Source organism: Ailuropoda melanoleuca, chromosome 6, assembly GCF_002007445.2.
Source record: "Ailuropoda melanoleuca isolate Jingjing chromosome 6, ASM200744v2, whole genome shotgun sequence".
NCBI lineage: Eukaryota > Metazoa > Chordata > Mammalia > Carnivora > Ursidae > Ailuropoda > Ailuropoda melanoleuca.
Window position 1 is genome coordinate 25,587,506 of NC_048223.1, and position 26,612 is coordinate 25,614,117.

At 43.9% G+C, this 26,612-nt stretch overlaps 1 protein-coding gene across 8 annotated transcripts in view; it reads right to left on the reverse strand.

Moving 5' to 3' along the window:
• THRB (thyroid hormone receptor beta) overlaps nucleotides 1-26,612 on the reverse strand; it is a 372,559-nt gene that overhangs the window by 97,912 nt on the left and 248,035 nt on the right. For all 8 annotated transcript variants that reach the window (XM_002928031.4, XM_034662073.1, XM_034662071.1 and 5 more), the window contains one exon: nucleotides 11,049-11,112. In XM_002928031.4, coding sequence (XP_002928077.2) covers nucleotides 11,049-11,070 — 22 coding nt within the window. In that variant the 5' untranslated portion in view covers nucleotides 11,071-11,112. The remainder of the gene's footprint in view (nucleotides 1-11,048; nucleotides 11,113-26,612) is intronic.

The window sequence follows — 26,612 nt, forward strand, 5'->3', positions numbered from 1 at the left end:
TTTCAGAAAGTTCCATACTTTTCAGCAGGAAGTTTGTCTTCCAGGAGAAGTTCAGGAAGTTAAAGAAATGAGGGATGGGGGACAGAGGCCATCAGAGTACAAGAGGGCCAATTTCTCTTTAGGTAGACTATATGGCAAGGTCTGGCATCCTTTACCCATTTGTACTGTGCCAAAGGGTCACTATTCTTTCTGTTTTCTGAGAAAAAAGAAGTATTTGCTTGTGTGTCAAAGAAAAGGGTAATGTCCTTTTTGCACAGAAATTCTCTCTCTCTCTCTCTCTCTTTTGTGGTTTTCTTGGTTTCTCCCTTATGGTGGAAACTGGAAAAAATATCTTGAATTGTGGTTCTGGGCTCCTCTCTTCCTCAGACTGGATACCATGGAGTGACTTTCTTCTACCAATTTGTGTGTGATGGGGGTGACGGGATGTAAAATTATAAGCATTTATGGGTTTCCCTTCCCTTGCTTCCTAAGGCGAGTTCCTTAGGAAGGAAGATCTATTTATTTTGCTGAGTGGGGTCTTAAAGGGGAATGCAAATGGGAGAGGGGAGAGAAGGGGCCCACAACCTTCAAAGGAAAACAGCAGGTGGAGTTACAGGGTGGGGAGAAGGGAGGAAAGAGGGAAGAGAATCCTGACTGGCATGGGGAGGGGAAGCAGTGTGTGCAGAGCCACCACACCAGGATTTTTAGCCTTCAGGGAGAGAGAGAGAGAGAGAGAAGAGGACAAGAGTGTGATCTATGGGAGAAATGTCTGAGGAGGAATTTAAAGATTTTCTGTATGATATGGATATAATAGCCTCCGTTCTGCCCTCAAGGCATTTTGGGGGAAGACTGATATTTCCTTTCTAGCATACTTTCAGTGAGATTTTTGTTTCTTATAGAAGTGATACCATGCTGAGGAGGGAGCAAAATGGCCTCCATTGCTTCATGTGGGTAAATGCTCAAGAAATAAAATCAAAGTTCCTTTTTGTAATTGGCTCCACCAACAGTAGAGCTAGCTATTTGGGCAAGTTGGTATTTTTCCTTCTCCAGAACTATTTGTGGCAATATTTGTAATGTGCATAGCTGGCTCTATGGAATCCAAGGCCATGTTTTATTTTTGGCCACAACCAGGGAAACAGGAACTTGGAAGAAAGTGAAATAAGCCTCTAGATGCTCTTTCAGAAGAATTTTGCCAGGAGTGTATAAATCAATATAAAGTCTTCCAGCTCCTCTAACAACATGGGAAAGGAAGCAGAACGCCATGTCTGGCTTCTGTAGTTGTGTCCTTTGTATGGGTAACCAGTACAAAGACCTGGGGTTTGGCAGTCCTAACTTTGGAAGAAGGGACAGAAGGACCTCCAGCACTGTCAGTCTTTCCCTCCCTGCCCTCAAGGGCTAGGGCTGGGGTACTCTGGATGCATGGTTGGTGCATAAAGGATAAATATGAGAGGGTGTTTATTGAGAAAATCTTCAACTTTAACCAGTCATCCCTGTGTCTCATTAAAAAGAACTACAGGGATGCCTGGGTGGCTCAGTCAGTTAAGTGTCTGCCTTTGGCTCAGGTATGATCCTAGGGTCCTGGGATCGCGCCCCACATCGGGCTCCCTGATCAGCAGGGAGTTTGCTTCTCCCTCCCCATCTGCCTTCCACTCTGCCTGCTTGTGCTCTCCCTCTGTCAAATAAATAAATAAAAATCTTAAAAAAAAAAGAACTACATGTTGTGCTGGGTCACAAATCAGGTCCTAACCAGTACCAAAAGATTGGGATCATTCCCTGCCTATTTTTAGACCACGGTGCTTTGAAACTATAACTCAATCACAAGAGGAAATTTGGAAAGAGCTCAAATACATGGAGGCTAAAGAGCATCCTACTAAAGAATGAAGAAAATTAAAGAAGAATTTAAAAAATTCATTGAAACAAATGAAAATGAAAACACAACTGTTCAAAGCCTTTGGGATGCAGCAAAGGTGGTCCTAAAAGGGAAATATATAACAATACAAGCCTTTCTCAAGAAACAAGAAAGTTCTCAAATACAAAATCTAACGTTACACCTAAAGGAGCTGGAGAAAGAACAGAAAATAAAGCCTAAACCCAGCAGGAGAAGAGAAATAATGAAGATTAGAGCAGAAATCAATGAAATAGAAACCAAAAGAACAGTAAAACAGATCAACAAAGTTAGGAGCTGGTTCTTTGAAAGAATTAATAAGATTGATAAACCCATGGCCAGACTTACCGAAAAGAAAAGGGAAAGGACCCAAATAAATAAAATCATGAATGAAGGAGGAGAGACCACAACCAACATCGAAGAAATACAAACAATTATAAGAACATACTATGAGCAACTGTATGCTAACAAATTAGGAAATCTGGAAGAAATGGATGCATTCCTAGAAACTTATAAACCACCAAAGCTGAAACAGGAATAGAAAACCTGAACAGACTCACAACCAGCAAAGAAATTGAAGCTGTATTAAAAAATCTCCCAACAAACAAGAGTCCAGGGCTGGATGGCTTCCCAGGGGAATTCTACCAAACATTTAAAGAAAAATTAATAACTATTCTTCTGAAGCTGTTTCAAAAAATAGAAACGGAAGGAAAACTTCCAAACTCTTTCTATGAGGCCAGCATTACATTGATCCCAAGACCAGACAAAGACTCCACCAAAAAAGGAGAATTACAGACCAATATTCCTAATGAACATGGATGCAAAAATTCTCACCAAGATACTAGCCAGTAGGATCCAACAGTACCTTAAAAGGTTTATTCACCACGATCAAGTGGGAATTATTCCTGGGCTTCAAGGGTGGTTCAACATCCTCAAATCAATCAATGTGATACACTATAGTAATAAAAGAAAGGACAAGAACCATATGATCCTCTCAATAGATGCAGAAAAAGCATTTGACGAAGTACAGCATTCTTTCTTGATTAAAACTCTTCACAGTATAGGGATAGGGGGGACATACTTCAATATCATAAAAGCCATATGCAAAAAGCACACAATGAATAGCATTCTCAATGGGTAAAACTGAGGGCTTCTCCCCCTAGGTCAGGAACATGGCAGGGATGTCCACTATCACCGCTGCTGTTCCACATAGTACTAGAAGTCCTAGCCTCAGAAATCAGACAGCAAAAAGAAATAAAAGGCATCCAAATCAGCAAAGAAGAAGTCAAACTCTCACTCTTTGCAGATGACATGATACTGTATGGGGAAAGCCCAAAATTGCTGGAACTCATACAGGAATTCAGCAAATGTATAGTGCATTTCTATACACTAACAATGAGACAGAAGAAAGAGAAATTAAGGATGCGGTCTCATTTACAATTGCACCAAAACCCATAAGTTACCTAGGAATAAACCTAACCAAGGAGGCAAAGGATCTGTACTCAGAAAACTATAGAACACTCATGAAAGAAATTGAGGAAGACACAAAGAGATGGAAAATGTTCCATGCTCATGTATTGGAAGAACAAATATTGTTAAAATGTCTGTGTTACCTAGAGCAATCTATACATTCAATGTAATCCCTATCAAAATACCACCAACTTTTTTTCACTTCATTCAAATCCTTATCAAAATATCATTCAACTTTTTTTCAAATTTGTGTGGAACCAGGAAAGACCCTGAATAGCCAAAGGAATGTTAAAAAAGAAAACCAAATGTGGTGGCATCACAGTCCCAGACTTTAAGCTCTATTATAAAGCTGTAATCATCAAGATGGTATAGTACTGGTGCAAAAACAGGTGCATAGATGAGTGGAACAGAACAAAGAACCCATGGTCAACTCCATGGTCAACTAGTTTTTGACAAAGCAGAAAAGAATATCCAATGGAAAAAAGACAGTCTCTTCACGAATCGTGTTGGGAAAATTGGACTGTTACATGCAGAAGAATGAAACTGTACCATTTCCTTATACCATACACAAACATAGACTTAGAATGGGTGAAAGACCTAAATGTGAGACAGGAATCCATCAAAATCCTAGAGGAGAACACAGGCAGCAACCTCTTTGACCTCGGCCACAGAAACTTCTTTCTAGACATGTCTCCAAAGGCAAGAGAAACAAGGCAAAAATGAACCATTGGGACTTCATCAAGATAAAAAGCTTTTGCTCAGCAAAGGAAACAGTCGACAAAACCAAAAGACAACCAACAGAATGGGAGAAGATATTTGCAAATGTCTTATCAGATAAAGGGCTAGTATCCAAAATCTATAAAGAACTTATCAATCTCAAAACCCAAAGAACAAATAATCCAATCAAGAAATGGGCAGAAGACATGAGCAGACAAAGAAGACATACAAATGGCCAACAGGCACATGAGAAAATGCTGAACTTGGCATCAGGGAAAAATGAATCACTTGGCATCAGGTAAATACAAGTCAAAACCACAATAAGATCCCACCTCACACCAGTCAGAATGGCTAAAATTAATGAGTCGGAAATGACAAATGTTAGCAAGGATGCAGAGAAAGGTGAACCCTCTTACACTGTTGGTGCGAATGCAAGCTGGTGCAGCCACTCTGGAAAACAGTACAGAGGTTCTTCAAAAAGTTGAAAATAGAGCTACCCCATTACCTAGCAATTGCACTGCTAGGTATTTACCCCCAAGATCCAAATATAGTGATCTGAAGGGGCACCTGCCCCCCAATGTTTATAGCAGCAATGTCTACAATAGCCAAAGAATGGAAAGAGCCTAGAAGTCCATCAACAGAGGAATGGATAAAGAAGATGTGGTATATATATACAGTGGAATATTAGTCATCAAAATGAAATCTTCCATTTGCAATGACATGGATGGAACTAGAGGGTATTATGCTAAGCAAAATAAGTTAATCAGAGAAAGACAATTATCATATGATCTCACTTATATGGGGAATTTAAGAAACAAAACAAAGGATCATAGGGAAGAGAGGAAAAAATAAAACAAGACAAAATCAGAGAAGGAGACAAACCATAAGAGACTCTTAAGCATAGGAATAAAATTGAGGATTGCTGGAGTGGAGGGAGGTGGGGGAACGGTGTAACTGGGTGACAGACATTAAGGAGGACACATGATGTAATGAGCACTGTGTATCATATAAGACTGATGAATCACTGACCTCTGTCTCTGAAACCAGTAACACATTACAAGTTAATTATTTGAATTAAAATTTTAAAAAAAGTACTAAATTTTGGACTAGAAATGCTGAGTCATCACAAAGAACCCATTGAGCTCTGCCCATCACTACTCACCAGAAGACATTTCTAAGCACGACAACAAAGACATAATTCATAAAGCGACACTTCAATAGACCTTACTGTATATAAACTAAAAACTTATATGTATCAAAAAATGCCATCATGTTTATAACTTATTTGTAAATGGTTCAAAAGAAAAATTATACAGGTGAGATGAAAAAGAACTAAGGGGCGCCTGGGTGGCGCAGTCGTTAAGCGTCTGCCTTCAGCTCAGGGCGTGATCCCAGCGTTCTGGGATCAAGCCCCACACATCAGGCTCCTTCCTAGGAGCCTGCTTCTTCCTCTCCCACTCCCCCTGCTTGTGTTCCCTCTCTCCCTGGCTGTCTCTGTCAAATAAATAAATAAAATCTTTAAAAAAAAAAAGAAAAAGAATTAAGCAAAGGTGATAAAATGTTAACATTTGAGGACTCTGGGTAGAGGTTAGCTGGGACTTCTTTGAGCTAATCTTGCAAAGTTTTCTGCTAGTACGGAATTATTTCAAAAGAAGAAAAGTTTTTTAAAAAGTAGAAAAATTTTAAAAGGTAAAATATTGCCAAAAATGAAAAGAAGAGACATATTACTACAATTGGAAAATAGTTATAACATTAATGATAGACAATGAATTATTTTCTTAATGTGTAAATCATAAGAGAAAGATAAATGGGACAACAGAAAAGTTAATTGAACAAGGAAGTTACAAAAGACCTTTAAGTGGCCAATCAGTGTGTGTGTGTGTGTGTGTGTGTGTGTGTGTATGTAGTCAAATTCATTGTCAGTAAGAAAAATATAAAGTTTTGAAAAGCTGTGATAAAATTTTGTCTAAGAAATGGCCTCAAGAATCAACTACCAAAAATCTCCAAATTTGGAGGATTTATGATTAAATGGATGCTGTCCTGCTGATGGGTATCTCAGCTGGTCTAATAATCTGTTTACAATCTGGCAACAGAAAAGGTTTTTAAAGATGTTCAGTCCCTTTAATTTAGCATTTCCTTTTACTTAGTAGAGCTTTATCCTGAGGAAACAATCAGAGGTGTGAAATCATGCACAATTCAGTTCATTTTAATATGATTTAAATAACATTGTATTAAAAGTCTAACAATCAGGGACTGTATCAATAAATGATGGATTACTAAGTAGCCATGACCAAGATCCTATTTCAGGAGAGTATTTATTGACAATGGGAAACGTTCATAATATGTACACTGTTCTCATTAGTTATCTTTGAATGGTGTCATTATTTTGCTGTCAACAACCTCCTGATTCCATGAAAAGACGTTCTACTTAGGTCATAGGACATAAACGCAACTGTGATTCTCTTTCTGAAGGAATGAAATGGTTATAAGGAGTATCTGGAAAGCTTAGCGAACACTTCTGAAGAGTGACATGGGCTTGCAATAAAATACTCTTTTCCCAGCCTAAGTGTTTTGTTTAACTCTGAAAAACTTGTTCATTAGGGTAGTCTTAGAAAAAGAAAACGTTGCTCTGGGGTCCCTTTTTCTTGACATCCAACCATCAATGTACCCATGCTTTACTTTATGGAATTGTGATTTGTACATGTTCAAATGTGAAGGGTAATCTAATTGTAAAAGTAGAAGGAGAGCAAGGGATGAATTGGTCTCCCTTTGTCCTTTAATAAGGAATTCATAGTGGGGTGCCTGGGTGGCTCAGTCGGTTAAGTGGCTGCTTTTGGCTCAGGTCATGATCTTAGGGTCCTGGGATTGAGTCCCTCATCGGGCTCCCCGCTCAGCGGGGAGTCTGCTTCTCCCTCTCCTTCTGCCACCCAACTCATGCTCTCTCTCTCTCTCTCTCTCAGATAAATAAAACATTTAAAAAAATAAGGAATTGATAGAGAGGTTAGGTGATGTGCTCATTTATTATTCTTAATAGACAACAAACTGCTTATACATAATAAACTGCTTTCTACATAATGAGAAAAATATAAACTCCACAGTGACCAAGTGGACAATAAATATGAACAAGTGAGTGATCGATGAAGAAATGTAAGTGGCCAATACACATGTAAAAAAAAAAATGAGAAATGTACTTTTTTTTTTTTTGAGAAGTCTAAATTTTTAAAAAACCTGTACAATTCTTCCTTTTGCTTAACAAATGACCCCAGCCCCAAACAAGCAAGCAATCTGACGATCATACAGCAGAAACCCTGGGTCAACAAGTGAAAGCAGTCATAGCCTTGCTAACATTGCCTGCAATACACTTCACTAGTGATAGCTTGAGAAAGAAGAAGAAAAAGGCAAACATCGTAACGGGGAAGTTAAATGGACAAGGAGGCCACGAAGAAGAGGCACAGTTTAAACAACTGAATGGGGGCTATTTTATTCAAATGGAAGGATTCATAAGACTGTGACTGTGACTGTAAATGACAGGGAGCCCAACAGGATGGAAACATCAAATACTGCGCTAATTTCATGCCATATCCTAGTTTCATAAAGCCAGGTTCAGTGCAAACAACAGATCCTTGTTTCTTCTTCTTCAAGGCACATGTGGAGAAGTCTGAGTTCTTAGTTTTCTTTTCCACCAAGGCCAAAAGCCTCTAGCTTTCGTATTTGAACTTTTAGGTATTCATATCTTGGAACAAACTCCCCTATGTGGTGAATCATGGATTTATGCAAAACTGAGCTCATTATAATGCCATAAATGTTAGCAGAATTCCCCTCAGATTACTTAGGAAGCAGTGCTTAATTCCAGATTAATAAAATACCATATGAAGGCACTTTCTTACGTTCTCCATTAAAAATCAGTGTATTTAATGAGTGATTTCATATAGTCCTAATTTCAAACTAGGTAGAGTAAAGCAACGAGGAAATTTTGGCAAGACCTGACTCCGTTGTAGCTGATATTAAATAACCCCATAAAATAACCAAATTTCCATTTGAGTTAATGCAAAACATACAAATTTATTAAGCATTCTGGCTGAAAGTGACTGCATGCCAACAACGTGGCTCTTTTATCTGAAAACGCTGGTCTGCTTGCTTTTAGGAAAATAGATTCGATGTCCTTATTCCTGTTCATTTAAAGAATGGTTTTATTTTCATAAAGGCTAATTGATAGCTGGTATTGTATAACAGTAATATTCCCTATTATGTTTTTCAAAGAAGAAAATAGGCATATTTGCCCTTTAAATTACGCTCCTAAAGCAAGCACTGAGTTCTGAGGGCTTACAACTTGACTATGGTCTTCCATAATAAAGAAGCTCTTTTGGTTTCTTAAAGTAAACACAAAGCCTGAGATCACAGCCAAAGAGAGAGGGAAAAGGATACTGTTTTATTTCGTCCACAAACAAGGGAGTCTAAAGGAATAATTTTCTCAGCAGAGTCCATTAACATGCGCTGAGCATTATGTGTGTATGGAATCGATTTCTTTTGCAAATAGAAAACTACTGTTAGTTTCTACACTAGGAAGCCAATGCTGGGAAGCAGAAACTCCCTCCTCCACTGGGAGGCACCTGCGGTTCCAGCTCAGGATGCAAGGAAGGCATCGTGGCTTCTACAAGGTCAGCTGAAAAGCTGGCTCAGTTTAGAATTGTGCTGGGGTAAGCCTAGATTCCCAGCTCAGTCCTGGAGGCTCCCTGACTTGGCCTTGGGGGTTCTCCTCAACAATAAGATGGTCTGGACTACCTTGGACTCTAGACAGGGAGTGGGGTTGGGGAACAAACTGCAGTCCTTGGGCTCAAGCTGGCCTGCTGCCTGTTTTGTAAATAAAGTTTTGTTGAAACACATGCAACCCATATGTGTCTGTGCAGTCCGTGGCTTTTCCTGCATGGTGGCAGAGCTGAGTAGTCGGCAATGCTGGAGAGCTTTACTCTATGGCTCTTTAAAAAAAATTGCTGACCCCGTGCTCTGTAGGAACCTGAGATGGATGCTTACTTCTGGACTCAATCTGGAACCAATCCCAGGGCAAGTGGAACCAATGGTATTACTCACTTTTACACCAAGCTTTGCCATTTTGGTACGTCTCAGACACGTATGTTCTTTGAGACTGTATCTTTGGAAGCCTTTTCTAGCGGGTGGATTATCATGGAGCATAGAGCCACCCCCGTGTTGCACTTGATCCCACACCATCCTGTCTCCGTGGGGGGAGACTCTCCCTAGGTTTTGCAGGGTGGCTTCCTGCTGTCTGATATCTGTGCTCTCACGTGCCTGTGCCTGCAGAGACGTTAGGCTTCGTTCCTTCTGGCTGAGATTCTCACTCATCGGTAAACATGGATGAGCTAGCTAAGGTTGATCGGTACCAATTTTCCACTGAACAACCAGGTTTATGACATAGAATGGGTGAGATTTAAGTGGGAGAGGATTTTGGCTGGGTTGGCAGTGCAATAGAAAGAGGGTGGGTATGTTTTGAGGCCTGTTCATGAGTAAAAATAGGAGGAAATGATGAGATGTGGTTCTGAGGCCCTCACTTACTGGTGTGAATCATTCTGGTTTGTTCCGGCACTCCATCTTTTGTGCGGCACCAAGAGCTCCAGTGTAGGTGGGTAGAAGGGCAGGGCAGTGATGCTGAGAGAGGCAGTGTATGGTCACTGGGAGGCTTCCAAACTTGCAGAAGGCTGATTGGAGCTTTATGTCACTTCAGTTTCTCAGGTCTACTGGGGAATGGATTCTTGGAGGAATTGTCCTGCATGTTTAGTCTGTCATGACATGAATGGATTACCAAAGGTCAAGCTATACTCATGACACACAGAGGTCTATGGGTGTCTGCCCTGCTGCCATGGGAACCACAGGAATGGGTAGGGACTTGGTGATAGGCTGGAAGGTAGATAGCAGAGGTTGTAAACTGATGGCCCTTGGATTCATTCTAGTCAGCAGACATGTCTGGACGGGCCCCTGACTCTTTGACATTTTTATAAGTTAATTGTTAATATTTGTGGGGGGGATATTTCATTTGAAATCTGGATTTCCAACTTCTTTTGGAAATTTTTTTTTTTAAGATTTTTTATTTATTTATTTATTCGACAGAGATAGAGACAGCCAGCGAGAGAGGGAACACAAGCAGGGGGAGTGGGAGAGGAAGAAGCAGGCTCCTAGTGGAGGAGCCCGATGTGGGGCTCGATCCCGTAATGACGGGATCACGCCCTGAGCCGAAGGCAGACGCCTAACCGCTGTGCCACCCAGGTGCCCCTTCTTTTGGAAATTTGAAATCTCTGGGCATTCTGGGCTTTGTCCCTATTTGTCAGTGATCACCCTGGGGGAGGAATGGCTGTTCTTCAGACAGAACCCAAGTATTTCCGGTTTTGTTTGTTGTTTTCCCTGGCACCCAACCCTTTTCTGGCATTGGTGTTATCTGCCTGGCCCCTGGGGCCTCTGAGTTTGCAACCCCTGCTCTCTGTGTTGCACAAAAAATTCATACTATTGCAACCGTATCATCCTTGGAGGTCATCCTGTTTCCTTTGTCCCTTGCTAAGAGTTTTTACCTCATTTACCTGCTGTAATCTAATCATATTTCATTCTGACTCTACTGTTAAATGGAATAAACAGCCCATTTGGGGGAAGATGCCTGGACTCTAGTCATTAAGTGTGCAGAGCTCTTTATTATATTGGTCTAAGTAAATGCAAAGAGTCAACATGTCTAGTGTGCAATCTCAGGATAGCTAAAAACTAGCTTTTTACTGTGAATTATCATTTCTTCACCAGGTTTCTGGTGATGATGCATCTCATTGTTTCTGAAGAAGACGAAAGCTCCTTTGTCGGGATGTATTCACAGGATGTATCTGCATTTAGTAATACCGGAAATAATTGTTTCTAAGACTTCTAGGTTTCTTTTAGAAACCCTGTGTTTCTCTCTAGGTGGAACAAAAATGGAGACATGCAAAGAAAATTTTAAAAAAATAGATACCTGTCATACTGTTGGGAGTCATAGGTTAGTAATCATTCTGGACCTTTTTTTTCACTGACACCTCCTACAAAGAAAAAGACAAGAAAAAAATACCACAGGTTATAACCTGTATTTTCCATAATGTTTTTGTTTCAAACAATATCACATGCATTAATTAGCTTGAGGCAATTCATTACTCTCAACTCACAACTAGGGAAATTGAAACGTCGGTAGGCTCTGTGATACGTGTAAATTTACAAGATGTTTTAATTATAATTTAGGGTTCCTTCTACAAATACTCTTTAACATTATATTTTATTCAAAATCACATATTTATTTTTCCATGTCAAGTTTCAAGAATGCTACCAGCACACTGACTTGCTACTTTTGCCGAGAATGGCTGGGATGGACTAACATCTTCATTCTAGATCCTTCCTTCTCCAAGTGAGGAGGGTCAATCTCAGATTCATGCAGTGGCCTCCAATCCCTGCTTCCAGCTCTCCCTGAGGCCAGGTGGTGTCCCGCCTGTCCCTTCAAGGGTTTGGTTCCTCAATCCTTCCTGAGCAAACAGTTCCTGTGTTTACATAAGCTGGTTCAAGTCAGGTTTCTGCCACTTGCAACCAGGAGTCTTGACTAGTAACACCGATATTAAAGTAAAATATGAATACAAATGTGTCCAAATAGTTTTGTGTCCTTTTTATGATCTCAAAGGTGAAACTATAAAATTCCAGTTGTGTTCTTGCTATACCATCAAGTTAAAAAAAAAAACTTTGTTTCCAAAGTTTCAATTGAATAGGCATATGACCTACAGAAAGGTATTGTGTGTGAAGTAGAAAGTACCCAAGAACAAGAGAAAAAAATCTGATTATGGCTTTAAAAATATTGTCACCACAAAATTTCGTACGAACTTGCCTATTCAGTACTGTTTTCATTTAGTATTACCGCTACTATTACTATACGATTACCATTGGTAAAGCGTTAATAGTATACTAGTATTGCTATGACTATAGTACTTTGAAATTTGCTTGTATTTAGTGCTATTCTCCTTCAATGACCTCTAGAGTTTTATAATGTAATTGCAGGAAAGTCTAAGAACCCTCCAGAGCAGGCAGGCGTCTGGGGCCTCTTTTCCTGGCTGTCGTATGACATAGAGTGGGGTCAGCGCAGCGCTCTGTCCTGAGGAGTGGACACAGAGAAGGTCCCCCAGAATCTGGGGCTCACCAGCTTATCGTGGGGTCAAAGGAGAAAACAAAGCCTAAAGAGCTTAAAAATAAAGAAAGCTGAGTGTGTGTGTGTGTGTGTGTGTGTGTGTGTGTGTGTGTTTGGTTTGTTTGTTTGTTTGTTTTTGGTCAGGAAAGGAAGCAAACTTGGTGAAGGGTGTCACTGAGCAGGTCAGTGAGGAGGAGGCCTCAGGTGGCGTCGGGTTGGAAGGCAGCTCTCTGTCCCGGAAGGGCTGAGTCACAGTCTGCACATCATTTGTTCAGCACGTCCCACCGCTCATGCGCAGGGAAGAGTGTTCAGTTAGACCCGGCGCGGGTCTGCGTCCTGGGACCCTCAAAGGTGTAGCCCCTATCACAGCTTCGGCATCTCAGCCCCAATTGAGGGGGAAAATGGCACTCCGTTTAGTCTCCTAGGCGAGCTCCACCGGGATGGAGAACATTCCTTTTACATGAATCATTCATTTACTTGGTCGGTCAGTCCCGAGGCCTGGACTGAGGGCCTACTTTGCTCAGGCAGTCCCCCAGGCTTTGCCCAAAGACAGCACCTGGGCCTGTCCACCAGGGGCTTCTAATCCAACAGGGAGAGAATCAGGTTAAAAAATGCAAAAATGTACTCAGGTTTCCCCTTAAATGTCTCTTCAGAGCAGCCTGGGACACAAAGGGGGCAGAGGTCACTTCTGCCTGGTACAATCCAGAGAGGCTTCTCAGCGGAGGTGACTGCGGACCCGAAGGCTCTCTTCGCTAGGCCTTTCCACAGGTCATGATTAAATGCTTCTCATTCTTGTGCTTGAGGCACAGGGACTACTCTGGGTAATTATTTTAATTAATGCAGTTTTAAGTGGGGAAGTTTGAGTATCTAATTGATATTTTTAAAGCTGCCACGCTACTGAGCCAAAGCAGACCAGTCAGAGGGCTAGGGCAGGTGTAGGGGAGAGGCGAAGGTGGCTAGAACTAGGATGGTGGCAGCGGAGGGCGAGGGACTCAAGTGAAATAATAAGACACTGGGATGGATGCTATATGGGCATTTAATACTGGGATAAACACCGGTGGTACAAGTAGGTTAAGATAGAGGCTCTTGGCCCTCCAGGAATTTATAATCCATTTTACAAGCTGGCTGGGAAGGCAGAGCCCACTGGCCAGGCACATGTGGGGTGCCAAGAGGTGGTGTGGAGAATCCCTTGGGGGTGCGCCTTCTTCTGCCCACTTAGCACTCTCAGTCCAATGCCAGGTCCCTTAGGTGAAACTCATTCCCCTCGGAAGAATGGAAAAATGGGCATTCACCTCCAAAACACCTAAGATGCATTTATATTAAAAAAAATACAAATGACGGAGAAGTTGTTATTGAGTTTTCTGAAACTGGAAAGCAAATGCAATTATTACAAACACGTAGGAAGTAGGTCCAGGGACTCTGGGAGACACTGGGCTCCATGCAACTTAGCTCAAAGGCCACCTTGGGCTGCATGGATGAAAACGTAGCCCATAGGACAACAGCCAGGCCATGTCTGGGCTGCTGTATTTTAAGAGAAAGCCTCAAGTAGAATGTCCAGGCTGATGGAAACCACATCTTAAAGAAATGTGGAAGGGAACCTAGAAAAGGGAGCAGTCACATGAAGGTTAGGGGATGGTCTTCGAATTCCTGGGGGGCTGTTATGTGGAAAGAATTAAGGGTGTCTGTGGACAGAGGATGGCTGGAGAGATGCTGCTGGGGACCGCTGAGGGGACGGGGGACTTTCTCTGCTCGACCTTAGGTGGAAGAAGGTGCACACCTCCAGGCAAAAGAAAATGCACAAAGGCGCACCTTCTCCCAACCTCGGGCTGCTCTTGTTCTCAGGACAGGTTAAGCCTCTCTTGAGAAGACCAGAGTCTTTATTCTGCAACAAAGCAGGTGCCAGGGGTGCGATATGGCTCCGGGGATGTGCTAAAGGCCTGCTCCACACTTCACCTTAAAGTTCTTCTCTAAAGCTTCATTCCTTTAGCTCAGCCAATCTCAACTGTTTTCGGCAGCGGCGGGGGGGTGGGGTTCTGCTCTACTCAAAGAATATAATGAAAGTTACAGGCCCCTCCCCTTGAAAGACAGGTAGACTATTTGGCAAATATTTTCAGGGGATTTGTGGACACCCCCCTCCCTCCACAACCCATCTGTAGATGCCATATTAAATTTTGGCTGCAGGCTTTGATCATTGTTAAAATGCAAAAGCTCATGGAAAAGACATAAATTGATACAAATACAATCTATTGACTAGAATGAAAAGGAGTCATGCTGTTAGGAGTTCATTGGACAATTAGGTAGTCAGGCCAGTGTCCCCAACAAGAAAATGGGGACTCAGGACAGCTAAAATAAAACAGCACTGACATCCTGTTTTACAGCTTAGACAGGACTGCACTAGCATTCTGTTTTGCAGTCTTTGCTGAAATGACTTCTGCAAAATGTCCTAAAATAAGACAATTAACCACAAAGCATTTGTCACTATCACGGCCAAGGGGCAGTTAAGACATAAGCTCTCAGATGTCAGCAACAAGAAAAAGACCATCAACACATGGACATTAACCTAATAGGCAGACAGATACATGACCAAAGCCCTGATTGGCCCTACTCGGCACCTGTTTGCTTAAGATAGTTCCGCAAAAGAGCTCATAAACCCCCTCAACTTAGAAACTCCAAGGGCAACCCTCTTGGGTCCCCTCCATCCCCAGGAGCTTTGTCCTCTTGCTCAATAAACTTTGCTTTGCTGCCCATCATTCTTCATCTGCTCTACCTCTTCATTCTTCCAAGCGGCATGACCAAGAACTGTGGAAACTAAAGGCAGAGAAATCCTGCAACAGTGTGAGCTATTTTTGATCAGGGGCAAAGCAAACAGGACCTACAAGCAGTAGATCCCTTTGTGGGTGGAAGGAAGGTGGGTTTCAGAGAAGCAAGTCTGAAGGCTGAAGAGGAATCCTCCAACCCCGAGATTTGGTCTAGGGCCCTCCATTTATACCATCAGACACCATCACAATCTCTGGATCATTTGAGATAAATTATCCATGTTGCCTGCTCCTGGGGGGCTTAGATGAAGGACCAACCTATACCTTAGTGGCAGAAGAGTTGACCAGAGGTCAACTGTTTGGAGGTACTGAGGAGAGAGTGATTAATTCTATCTATATGAGGAGGACCTACGGTGACATTTGAGCTTGGCTTTGAAAAACGAGCCAGAATATTTTCCAGGTGGAGAATAAAGAGTATGGCTCATGATTCACAAAAGAACAAAAGGTAGAGCATCTTGGGACAGGATACATGATTTGGGGTGTGGAGGGAAAAGAACATGCCCAAGAAGGAAGCTGCAAATATAGTTAGGGGTCAGATGGTGAAGGGTCTTGAAAGGTTTGCCATGGAATTCAGACTTCATTGTATGGGAAATAGGTAGCTAGGGAAGGTCCTGAAGAGAACGGCCCGATTTGAGAAAGATAACTCTGCTGCAGTGTGGAGGAGGACTCCTCAGGAGGCTAACCCCTTTGGTGGCACCTCTTCGTGCGCGATCATTGCTATTTTCCTGTCTTAGTGTTCAAGGTCACAAAGCTAGACTAGGGCCAGAGAAAGCACCCCTAACTCCATCTTGTAAAACACCAGTGCAGGTGCTCAGACTGCATACCCATTTGTCCCCTTATGTTTCCCTTTTCGCTAGAGAAATGACAACATTAAAGGGACAACTGTAAAAATTACCCCTTGAAAAATCTTTCCATATGGACTCAGTGAGTCATTGCTTATACAGTCTGTACATAATTAACATGAAACACCACATCCCCCTCACGTCTTTACAGCAACCTTTTCTGAGGAGGGTGTTGGTGGCCTTTTCAAGGCCATCTTTCTTAGTGTGCTTCTCCTTGGCTCTCTCAGGCATGAGGATACCAGAGTATCATGTGGCCTGATGCATCAGAACAGTGAGATCTACAGGGCTTGTCTGTTAACACTTGAACAGGTGCTTCATGGGCTGTCCAGGGGCGCCATGAGTGCACTGAGGGGTGGGGGTAACCTTCACGGGCAAATCTCTTGGTTCAGTTCAAAAGGTCAGATGCCTGAATGTTACGTTACCAAGGACTCTAAGCTGAGACCACTAACACCAGGAAGGCTTTCAAAGGAGGACACACCCACCCTCTCACCTGACATTGAACAAACATGGATAATCCATTCTTCCTAGATAGAAGGATTTTAGAGGTCATGGCAATATGAGTAGAGGGCAATGCTTGGGGATGTGTCTTGAAGTTGTGTTTACCTAGAAAGCAACTGTTTTTCTAAGTTTATTTGGTATTGTAGGGCATTGGGCACTGCTGGGGTTTATGGGTTAGGGCCTGAGCACCGCTCCTGCCCCGCCACCATCCCAGGTCTGGCCTTGCCGTTATTCTGTCTGTGGCACCTGGAAACATAGCTGGGTGAAGGCAAATGGCCGTGTCTTCAGAGTGGTCTACACCTCACGCAAGGAGGGCAGTGAGGTTGTGGGTCTCCATCGGGTGCCTTGTGCCCCCATTTTGAACATCCTCTGCCTTCTGAAATTTCCCTTTCTATCCCCTGACCCTCACAGGGAAGGGCCCATTTCCATCAAAACTTTGACTCTGACATTTGGGAAACATTTTTGAGAACAAGTCCAAGCCCAGGTGTAGAGGAAAGACCCCCAGACTGGCCATCGTTCCAGATGCTTTAGGGACTCAACTCAGTAGCTCGGCCATCTCAGACAGACTCCTTATCTCTCTGAGTCTCATTTAGAAAATGTTGTCACAATTTCACCCTTCAGGGTTATGATGAGGGCCAAGGGGATTTGAAAATTCTTTGTAGATTTAACAGTAGGACATCAGCACAACGTTTTGGAAGATTTCATCACTATTGTAGTCACTATTATGATCTACTAATCTCCTGGCCAGGCCCAATCATCCCTAAGGTGTGAGAAATTGGAGCTACTATCTGGCCTCGACTTTGAGGTTCCCTGAGATGGTTTAAAGACCTTATAACAACACAGAAGTCCACCTCCCTAGACCCCATCATCACCAAGATAAAATGGAGGTGAAATTTCTCTTTTCTCCCACCTGCCATTCTCCTCTTTTGAGACTTAATTTTACCTTTTGGGAATTTTCTTCCCTTTGAAGGTTACCTTTCATGGTCATTTAAATTTGTTATGGAGAACAAAGAAGGTTGGGACCCAGATGAATTTGTTCCCACATCTATAACTTCCTAAATCAGTCCCAGTTGTCCTTTGCTGAGGTCTTTGCATTTTAATAGTAAATGTAGGTTCCAGTGAAGTGAATATATAATGGTTGAATTTATGATGATGGTAATAAGAGCTCAAATAGAAGAGAACAGAGGCAAGGTGTATTCAAATCAAACCACACTGTGATCCACCTTTCGCACTTGGTAAAACTAACCCTACTTGGCAGTGTTGTGTAAGAAAAAATCAATAAGAGGAACAATTTAAAAAGCCAGCACTGTTGGGGCTGGTTAAAAGGGAACATAAGGCTGCGATAAAGATGTGGAAAAAAGTAGTAGCTCATACTTGTGCTGTGGCCCAGATGTCAGTCTGAGTGGATCACCTCTAGGGGCAGAAGGCAGGGACAGAATTCCTCTGCTGGATCTGGTGGGCAAGCCACTAGGGCCCCACATAGGAGACGTCAGTAAATGACTATTGAATGGCAAAGCTATAATTTTCATTTGAGATTTTCAGCAGTTGCTGTAAGTGTTTTGTGCTTGGAGAGTGAGATAACACAACCAAGATCTGTAATTGAAATTGAGTCTAATTTGCTGTGGCTGATTTTTTTTTTTGTTCTTGGTAAAATGATTAGCCTTGACTTCCACCCCACCCACCCCTTTTAATTCATATCCAAAAATCTTGTTGTGAGGCTCGTTTCTGTTCTTCATTTTAACCTATGTCCATGCCAAATCCTTGTCCCCTTCTTTCTCTCTTCCATTCTTTTTCCTTCTCTCTCTCCCAGGCCAAAGTCACTCTGGCATGGGAAGAGTGTGGGTCCTGCTACTTACCAACAGAATGACACGGGACATTCAGAGTCAACGTTCTCAGGATGGGGACAAGGTCATCCACCTCAAAGTGGACTGTTGACCCATGGTGGTACTCTTCCATCCTGGCGTGCTAGCTTCTGGGGCCACAGCCTGAGAAAAATCCTGTTTTCTGCTTTGAGGACTAGGTAGTAGGCAGTGGTAGCAGTGGGGCTCTTGGGCTCAGACTGAGCTTTAAAGCAAACAAAAATGCCCCCCGTGAATCTAGAATCATCAGTTACATTCACTTTATTGTCACCCTGAATGGAACTTGGAACAATCTGTAGCCACATAATGTAGTGATAGAAAAGTCCAGAAGAAGAAACCAGCCAGTAAAAGTTTTATGAGAATCAACTTGACTGCCGCCTAGGTTTACAGTGCACTTTCCTCCGAGCTACCTTTCTCTGCAGGTGGACCAGCATCTCTGAACGCTTCTCAGAGCGGATGCTAGTCCCTTAAGAGGAAGCAGATGGGTGGTTTGAGGAAACGTCTGACACAGCAGGAGAAATAACTTCAACAGAGGCCCTGTTGGCCAAAGCGAGTGGTTGAAACTGCCTCTACTGACACCTGGTGGAGAGTAGGGTAGCTTCCCTGTGCCAACGAAAATACAGTGCGTGTGCTTGTGCGCCTGTGTGTGTGTGTTTGCGTGTGTGTGCACCTGTGTGCCTGTGCCTGTGCGTGTGTGTGTGTGCACCTGTGTGCCTGTGTGTGTGTGTGTGTGTGTGTGTGTTGAAGGGACTGGAAGCGAATTCCTCATGGCAGGGGAATTAAACAACTCCCGAGGAATGAGGGTACCACGCAGAACCACCAGATGCTTGAATATATAATTGTGGTTAGGTGACTCACTAAGACACATGCATGAAAAACAACAAACGAGAATGTGAAAATAAAACATTAGGACTGAAGCAAACGACTTATTATTGGTTTCTTAAAAGTATTTGATGATGAATAAGACAACAACAACAAACAAGAACATGCTCCCCCCACCCCCCACCGCCCACCCCCCTGACCCCGGACAGCCTTTGGCAGAGCGAGCATCTACATCTGGGGCGCTCAGGCTCTGCGGCCTCTGGAATCTGCAGTGAGCTCCTTGCAGATTCTCAACCCTCAGCTAAAAAGAATCACCTTGCCTAAGGAGGTCTTAGGAAAACTGATTTGCCCCTAAAATTCCTTGAAGATGAAAACAGAATTCTCCTAACAAATACCATTATGATTGCTTAGCACTTCCTAAATGCTAAATGGTGGGAGGGGGTGGGGGACTACGTTACAAAGTTCCTACAGAAAGAGACTTCATAACTTTACATTGTCTCCATTCTCGCCTTCACTGGGTTCCTGTTTGATGCTGCTTGATGAAGGTCCTTTGGGCGAACTTTATTGGTGAAAGCGGTGGTTTCTTGTGAGGTGTCATGTGCATAGTACAGCACACGCAGCTGGATTTTGCCTTTTAACAATCTGTTTGAAAGGTGATTTTTAGGAATGCACCAGAATGAATGCACAGTTCAAATTTGTAAGAATGAATCCATTACATCTAAGTCATAAAGGAAGGGCTGGGGCACTGAATGAGAATTTCGGTTGTTATTTCAAAATAACTACAGGAACTCTAGTGAAGGGTTGAGGCAGGGAGCTGAGATGGGCAGATCTAGATGGGAGATAAGAAGGAAAAGCCCCTGAAAGAGTGACATAGTTAAATTTTCTTATGTTTTTTATTCCTTGATATTTAAGTTAAAATTAGAATGTATATTTCCTTCAATGTGCTGGCTCAAATGTATGATTCTGACCAGAAAGTGTGTAAGTCCATATAGCCCTCCTCCTGGAGTCAGTGATTCTGGGACACAGAGATCCCAACTTTCTCAGTTCGTGACACCATTAGTGTTTTAGTAATTTGTTCATAGTGACCCCAGGTCAAAAGAAACAAACTTCGTATTTGCTAAGTAATAAAGTCAAACAGCCTCACAGTAGTATTTGCGTGGTGCCTGACAATGGGGTCTGACAGCCGTTGCTGTGTTTCCCTTAAAAATTAAACACGTTCCATTGTGTAACTATGGGTCTGCCATGGCACTCCCAGGGTGCCTCGGTACAGAGTTTGGGAACCAGGGTTGTAACAGTTTCGGGAATCAGTGAAAACTTCAAGTCTGGGGTTTACATGATCTCTGTCCACCCTTCACTCTCTGTGAGGCCATGGCCACAAAATTTGCCTTTTCAATTTAATGTTGCTGAGCAAGTCGGCCTGGCTTACTACTGTGGAGTAGAGAGTAAGAGAATGAGAGACAGGGTGAGGCCTTTGCAGGATTTAGGCCAGTGTTGGGAACAAACAAGATCTGACCATCAGTCAGTAGTGTCTCCTGAGCTCCTGTCACAGGGGCAGCTATGATAAAGTCTCTAAACAGTGAAAGAGCACAGCCTTTGCATTGTTTAAGAAGGGGAATGCACATTAAGAGGGGGAAGTCACATTTTCACTGGGAGTTACAGGGATGCCGGTAGTGAGTCCTTAGGTAGAAATCGGACCGATGAGAACGAGCTGGTAAACATGCCGGAAGAGTTGTATGGGTATTTCAGTAGATCTAAAGAGGGGGGTCACCTGCTTTTCTATTCTGTTCCATTTCTGAGTTCTATGTGGCAATGAAGCCACATATACACTAAACAAGTGGTTCTCAAACTTTGGCAAGCACCTGGAGGGCCTTTAAAACAGATTGTTGGGCTCCACCCCCAAAGATTCTGATTTAGCCAATCTTGGGTGGAGGGGTGTGGGTCTGAGGGTCTGCATTTCTAACAAGTTCCCAGGTGATCTGACTATGCTCTCCAGGGATCATGTGTCGGGAGCTACCAGCCTACACCATTTGGGACCATATGAGAGAAATCGAGGTGCCACCTTGGTAGGCTGCCCTGCCACTGGGCAGGCAACCCCATTTCTCCATTCCTGACCAGCACAGTCAGCCTCGTCTAGAACATTACCAGTGAAAGGTGCTTACCAAGGTACCAGGCACCTTTGAATCAGAGACACTCAAGTCTTAGAGTAATAACAAGACATGGTGTATGAAGGAGCTTTGCATTTCCAAAGAGGTTGGCTTTGCACTCTGCTTACAGTAAGTATGGGGCTCAACCATGGAGGCTTCAGAGAAAGTGGTTCTTAATCTCAAGAAGGGGGTTCAGAGCAGACTCGGCTGAGAAGCCTTGCTCACCCTCTCCAGGGCTGGGCCCAGGCCTGTGAACCTAGAAGAGGCCTTTTCTGTTGAGAATTTCTGCTCAGGAGAGAAGTGCTTAAGTATGAACACAACTGTGGGGTTAGGTCCCCTACTGTCACTCTCTTATCCCCTGACGCCATTCACCTCTGCTGTGAGTGATTAGGAGTCACTGGACACAGCCCTGCTCTATTATGTCCTGTTTGATTTCACAGGCCTGCAGAGAACTCTCCGCCCCCGCCTCTTGCCAGCCTTCCCAGTGGTGGCAAAATCACGGCCAGTGGGGCTGATCCAAAGCACACTGATAATCCAAACACATTTAAAAAGTGGTAACACATCCATTGCACCTTACCAGCAGACCTCTGTACTCAGCACACCCTCACCCCGCTTCTCCTGCCCAGGTGCTTATTTATTTGGCTTCTCAAAGTGTGGCTCCCAGACCAGCAGTGTGGCTCCCAGGAGCACAGATGTCCAGGCCCTACCCCCAGACTCACTAAATCAGAAATTCTGAGGATGGAGTCAGCGGCTGTGTTTTTAGCAAGCCCTCCAAGTGATGAATCTGGTGTATGCAGGAGTTCGAGAACCACTCACAGCTTTATAGCCTCCCTGTACTTGCCTGCCCATTACCAAAGATTAGAAGCTAGAAGATGGGGACCACCCTCCTTCCTGTCCCCACCTCCTGGCCCAGGGATCAGCACGTAGCAGGCACTCAAGAAATACTTGTTCGTGACTGCAGCTCGGGCAGCTCTGCTTCCTGATCGGGAGTGAACGAGCACTCTGGCCCCGGCGTGCCACCTCCGAGCGGTGCCAACGCTGCATCTAAATCATCTCGCATTTCTTATGGGTTGTAGTTTCCATATTTATAAATCAGCTTTCCCTAAATTCTCTCCAAGATTTTTACATTCCTTCCAGCTCAGGAAGCCAAAAACAAGATGCCACGGTTTAGCCAGTGTGTTTCCTGCTGGGGGGGGGGGACATTTCTGCATGTTTCTTAAATTCCATCCTCCCAGCATTGTGATTATTTTCTGAACAATAGAATGAGATTGCTGATTCATGCTCAGCTCACGGCGGCTCCAGGCATCGTTTTTTCCCGCTGTACTTGTGCCGATACAACACAATAATGTTCTATTCATCCCTCTGAATTAGGAATGCCAACAGCTCAGATATGCAACTGAGGGGTCCCTCCCCCCACCTTATTTAAAGGCTTCCCACAAATAACACATTTTGAAATATCATATGGCATTCACTCTGAGCCATTTGGCTTGGGCAAGGATGGTTAGACCTTATCTTTTTATCAGCCGCTCCTTGCACAATGCCAGGCACACTGTAATGACACAAGTCACATACTCACTTCCTGAGGTTCAAGCTTTATCCTTCTATGCTGCCCTGATAGATGACAGCAAGCCTTCTGTCAAGTGCGGGGAGAAAGCCCGGCTTTCCCATCAGGCTCATGTTCAGATCCAGTCAGAGAATGGGACTGACATCCTCAAGGTCTGCTGGCCCAGGCGGGCTTCATGCAGCCTCAGCCTGTTTGCACACAGCCTGCTGTTCCGGTTTTGGCCCTTCCGCAGCTGTGAGGTCTCTGGTCCCCTCTCGGCACAGCTTTGCCAAGGGGGGCCAGGGCCAGCTGTGGGTTTTTTTTTTTTTTTAAAGATTTTATTTATTTATTTGACAGAGATAGAGACAGCCAGCGAGAGAGGGAACACAAGCAGGGGGAGTGGGAGAGGAAGAAGCAGGCTCACAGCAGAGGAGCCTGATGTGGGGCTCGATCCCATAACGCCGGGATCACGCCCTGAGCCGAAGGCAGACGCTTAACCGCTGTGCCACCCAGGTGCCCCAGCTGTGGGTTTTTGTGTCCCAGCTGCAAAGTCGAACCGGTGAGAACCCGTAGAGCTCCTAAAACACTAATGTCCACCTGAGCTGCGTCTCGAATCACCTGGGTGGCTTTGCAAAGTCCCAGTGCCCAGCTGTATCCTCAGTCAGTTTGTGTGTTGTGACTCAAGCCTCAATTTTGTAAAGCTGCCCAAGGGATTCAGATGTGCAGCCAAGGTTGAGCACCACTGCTCTAAAGTCGCCTCAAAATAGTGTTTCGGGGCTCCCTTTGGATCTCCTTTCAACATGGCAGTTGCAGCGCTCCTTTGAGAATATATATAAGTCAGCGGGTGAGCTCTCTGCTTGAGACCCTGCTGGGGCACCCATCATCTGCCCCATTTGACTCTCTGTCTCGGTCTCCTACTGCACTCTCTACTCCAGCTTCACCAACTCCTCACTGTTCCTGGAACACGTTATCCTTGCCCGCACCATGAGCCTTTGCGCTGGGATTGTTCCTCTGCCCGAAATGCCTGACCCCAGACACCTGCTCCGGTCCCTCCGTCACTAAGTCTTGCAAACCTCAACTTCCCAGGGATGCCGACCTTGACCACCCCACTCCCTGCTGTGACCGGCCGCTTCCCTGTGCACTGCCTTCCCGACACCCCTCATCCTGCTCCACTCTTGCTTTCCCCACAGTACGTAGCTTGTCTTAACACACTTCTTCTTGCTACTCTACTGTCTCCCTGTGCTAGGAGGTCAGCTCCTTGAGGCCAGCGGTCTTTGTCTAGTTCACCGACTGCCCCAAGTGCTCAGACAGTGTGTGGCACAAGGCCGGCCCTTAATAAATACTCGGGAAATGAAGAATGATGTTCTCCTCCGTAGGTGGTGGTGGAGACGGGGGCTGAATGGAGGAGGGAAGGCTCAGTGAGGCATGAAGAAAATGAATTTTCTCAAAAGTGACAGATTTTGAGGGAACACTTATCATTTGATTCTAATTATAAGTCAAGGGAAGGGACCGCCAGGCAATGTCTAGGTTAAAAAAAATCACATGGAGACAGAAAGCGGATTTGTGGTGATCTCGGGTGGAGCAGGGGGGGTGGTGTGTGGTGGGTTGGCGCAGGGACAGGAGTGAATGCTAAGGGGAGCAAGTGTTCTATGGGGGTGATGGAGATGCCCTAACATGAGATTAGGGTGAGAACTGTACAACTCTGTGAAAATACTAAAATCCACTGAATTGTACACTTTCAGTTGGTGGACTCTGTTGAGTGAATTATGTCTCAATTAAACTGTTAAAAATGCACACTTAACCAAAGCGTCACACAGTGTCAAATCTAAAGCTGAAAAAGAAACATGGGCTGTTGTTATTTCTTATCAGTCATCTGGATTTTCCCTGGCTTGAGTTTGGAGTCGGAGCTGGGAGAGCCTGCCTTAGCCGTCATGGGCTGCCAGAGACATCTATTAGTCAGTAAAGAGCTGCAGACAATATTTTTGATCAAGGTTTAACCCAAGAGTTTGGATTATTTGGATTAAATGCCTTTCCCTTAATAACTTCCACAACTCCCCAAATGCTGGTCTTTTTCAGGACCAGCAGTTTCGGAAAGCAAGCAGCCACTTTGTGTGAAACAGAGCTTTGTACAGATTTGACACTTTTGAACTTGTAATGCCAGGAAGACTCTAGCCATGTTGACATTTACCATCTATGGATGGCCATGCGTCCCACATATCACAGAGTTCTGTTTGTCTGCAGATGTGAACTGAGATGCTGCTTGGCCCACAGCCCCGTGAACCTTCTGTCAACTCACTGATGCTCTGGTTATCTAGTAACATGTATGGAACAATGAGAGCAAGTTATGATTAAAATGATGGATAGCAACAGCTCAACGAGGACCATTCTCCTTCCCTCGGGGAGCTCAACAGCACACCCTGTTAGGCTAGGAAGGGTGAAATCTTCCTTCTGCTCACCTGCCCGTTTCTCTGCTTACAATCTTGACACGTGCTTGCCGAAGAACAAAGGGTCTGGTTGAAAGGTCAGGAGGCTGCTCAGAGTCCTGGGTTCAACCATTTCACTAGGCAGTCCCTAAGATGTGAGCATTGCTGTGATATAGGAAGATCCTTGGGACTGCTATGTCTCCAGGAAATTCCTGAAGACACAGCCAATAGCTCATCAATAGCCAAACTGAAGGAGGAGATGCTCACAGTTGTTTTCTGCTCATTGATGAAACAAAGGGTGAGAGAGACAGAGAAACTTGCCCTGTATCTCCCGACTGGTGAGAGGAGTTGGGATGCCAACCCAGAGCCAGTGCTCTTGATTGCTGAGACACCGCTTCCCACCCGCCATATGCACATCACTCAGCTGGGTGCCACGATGGGCACAGGGATGACTAAGTCCTCCTCGTTCCATCTGCTGGCACTGCCCAGTAGAGATGAGAGAGCATAGCAATTTTAATTAGAGGATGTTGTATTTGGTACCCTAGTAGAAGTGCAAAGGGCCATGGAAGTGAAGTGTGTGGGAGAGAAAGAGTTACCAAAAAAACCCAACTCTACAAAACATAGATGCTCTGTAAGTCATTATGCCATCCTTGCAATGGGGGTCATGCCAGTCTTTCTGGTCAAGATCCAGCTGTGAACTGAGGGTCTTTCAGAATGTGGGTTGTGCATAGGGTGGGTGATTGGGCTATAATTATCCTGACCATGAAATTTGGATGTTTGGACAGAGTATCTACATCAGCTTGTTTTAGTATCATTTGTGCACTTGTCCTATAGGAAAAAGTCAGAATGTCTCTTACAGAGAATTTACGAAGATGAAATGAGCTGATACAAGAGAAGTGCTTAGGACAGGACCTTACGTGTAGTAAGTGCTCAATAAATGTGAGTTGTTACTGTTACGTCTTGTTAATCATAGATTCTAGAAAATTGAGTACCGGCTACTAGGACTTAACTGCGTAGGGTCCTGGTTATTTGGTTGCACAATGAGAGAGGAGCTGGCACGCTCTCTTCCTGGGGTGGCTGGGGTGGGCAGCAAGAGGGTCAGGGAGTAGAGTGTTCACTAAGTGTCATTGCTATCTGGGGAGAACTGGGTTGACTCCATGCATGGTTGTAGTTTACAAAAAGGGCGCAGTATCAGACATACTATTTGTCAGGGCACAACAATTCTTTACAAAACAGTTGGCAATATTAGGAAAGCATGGGATTTCCATTCTCTAGCCTGATACTGTGTAAAAGATTTGAAAAGAGGACAACCCTCTTCTCTGAGGGCAGCAACATTTGTAAAACTGACTCTTTTAAGCAGTGTTGAAACAATTAATGAGTACTATTTGGGTATTCTCTGTTGGGACTTCAACTAATGCTTTCCCTGTGA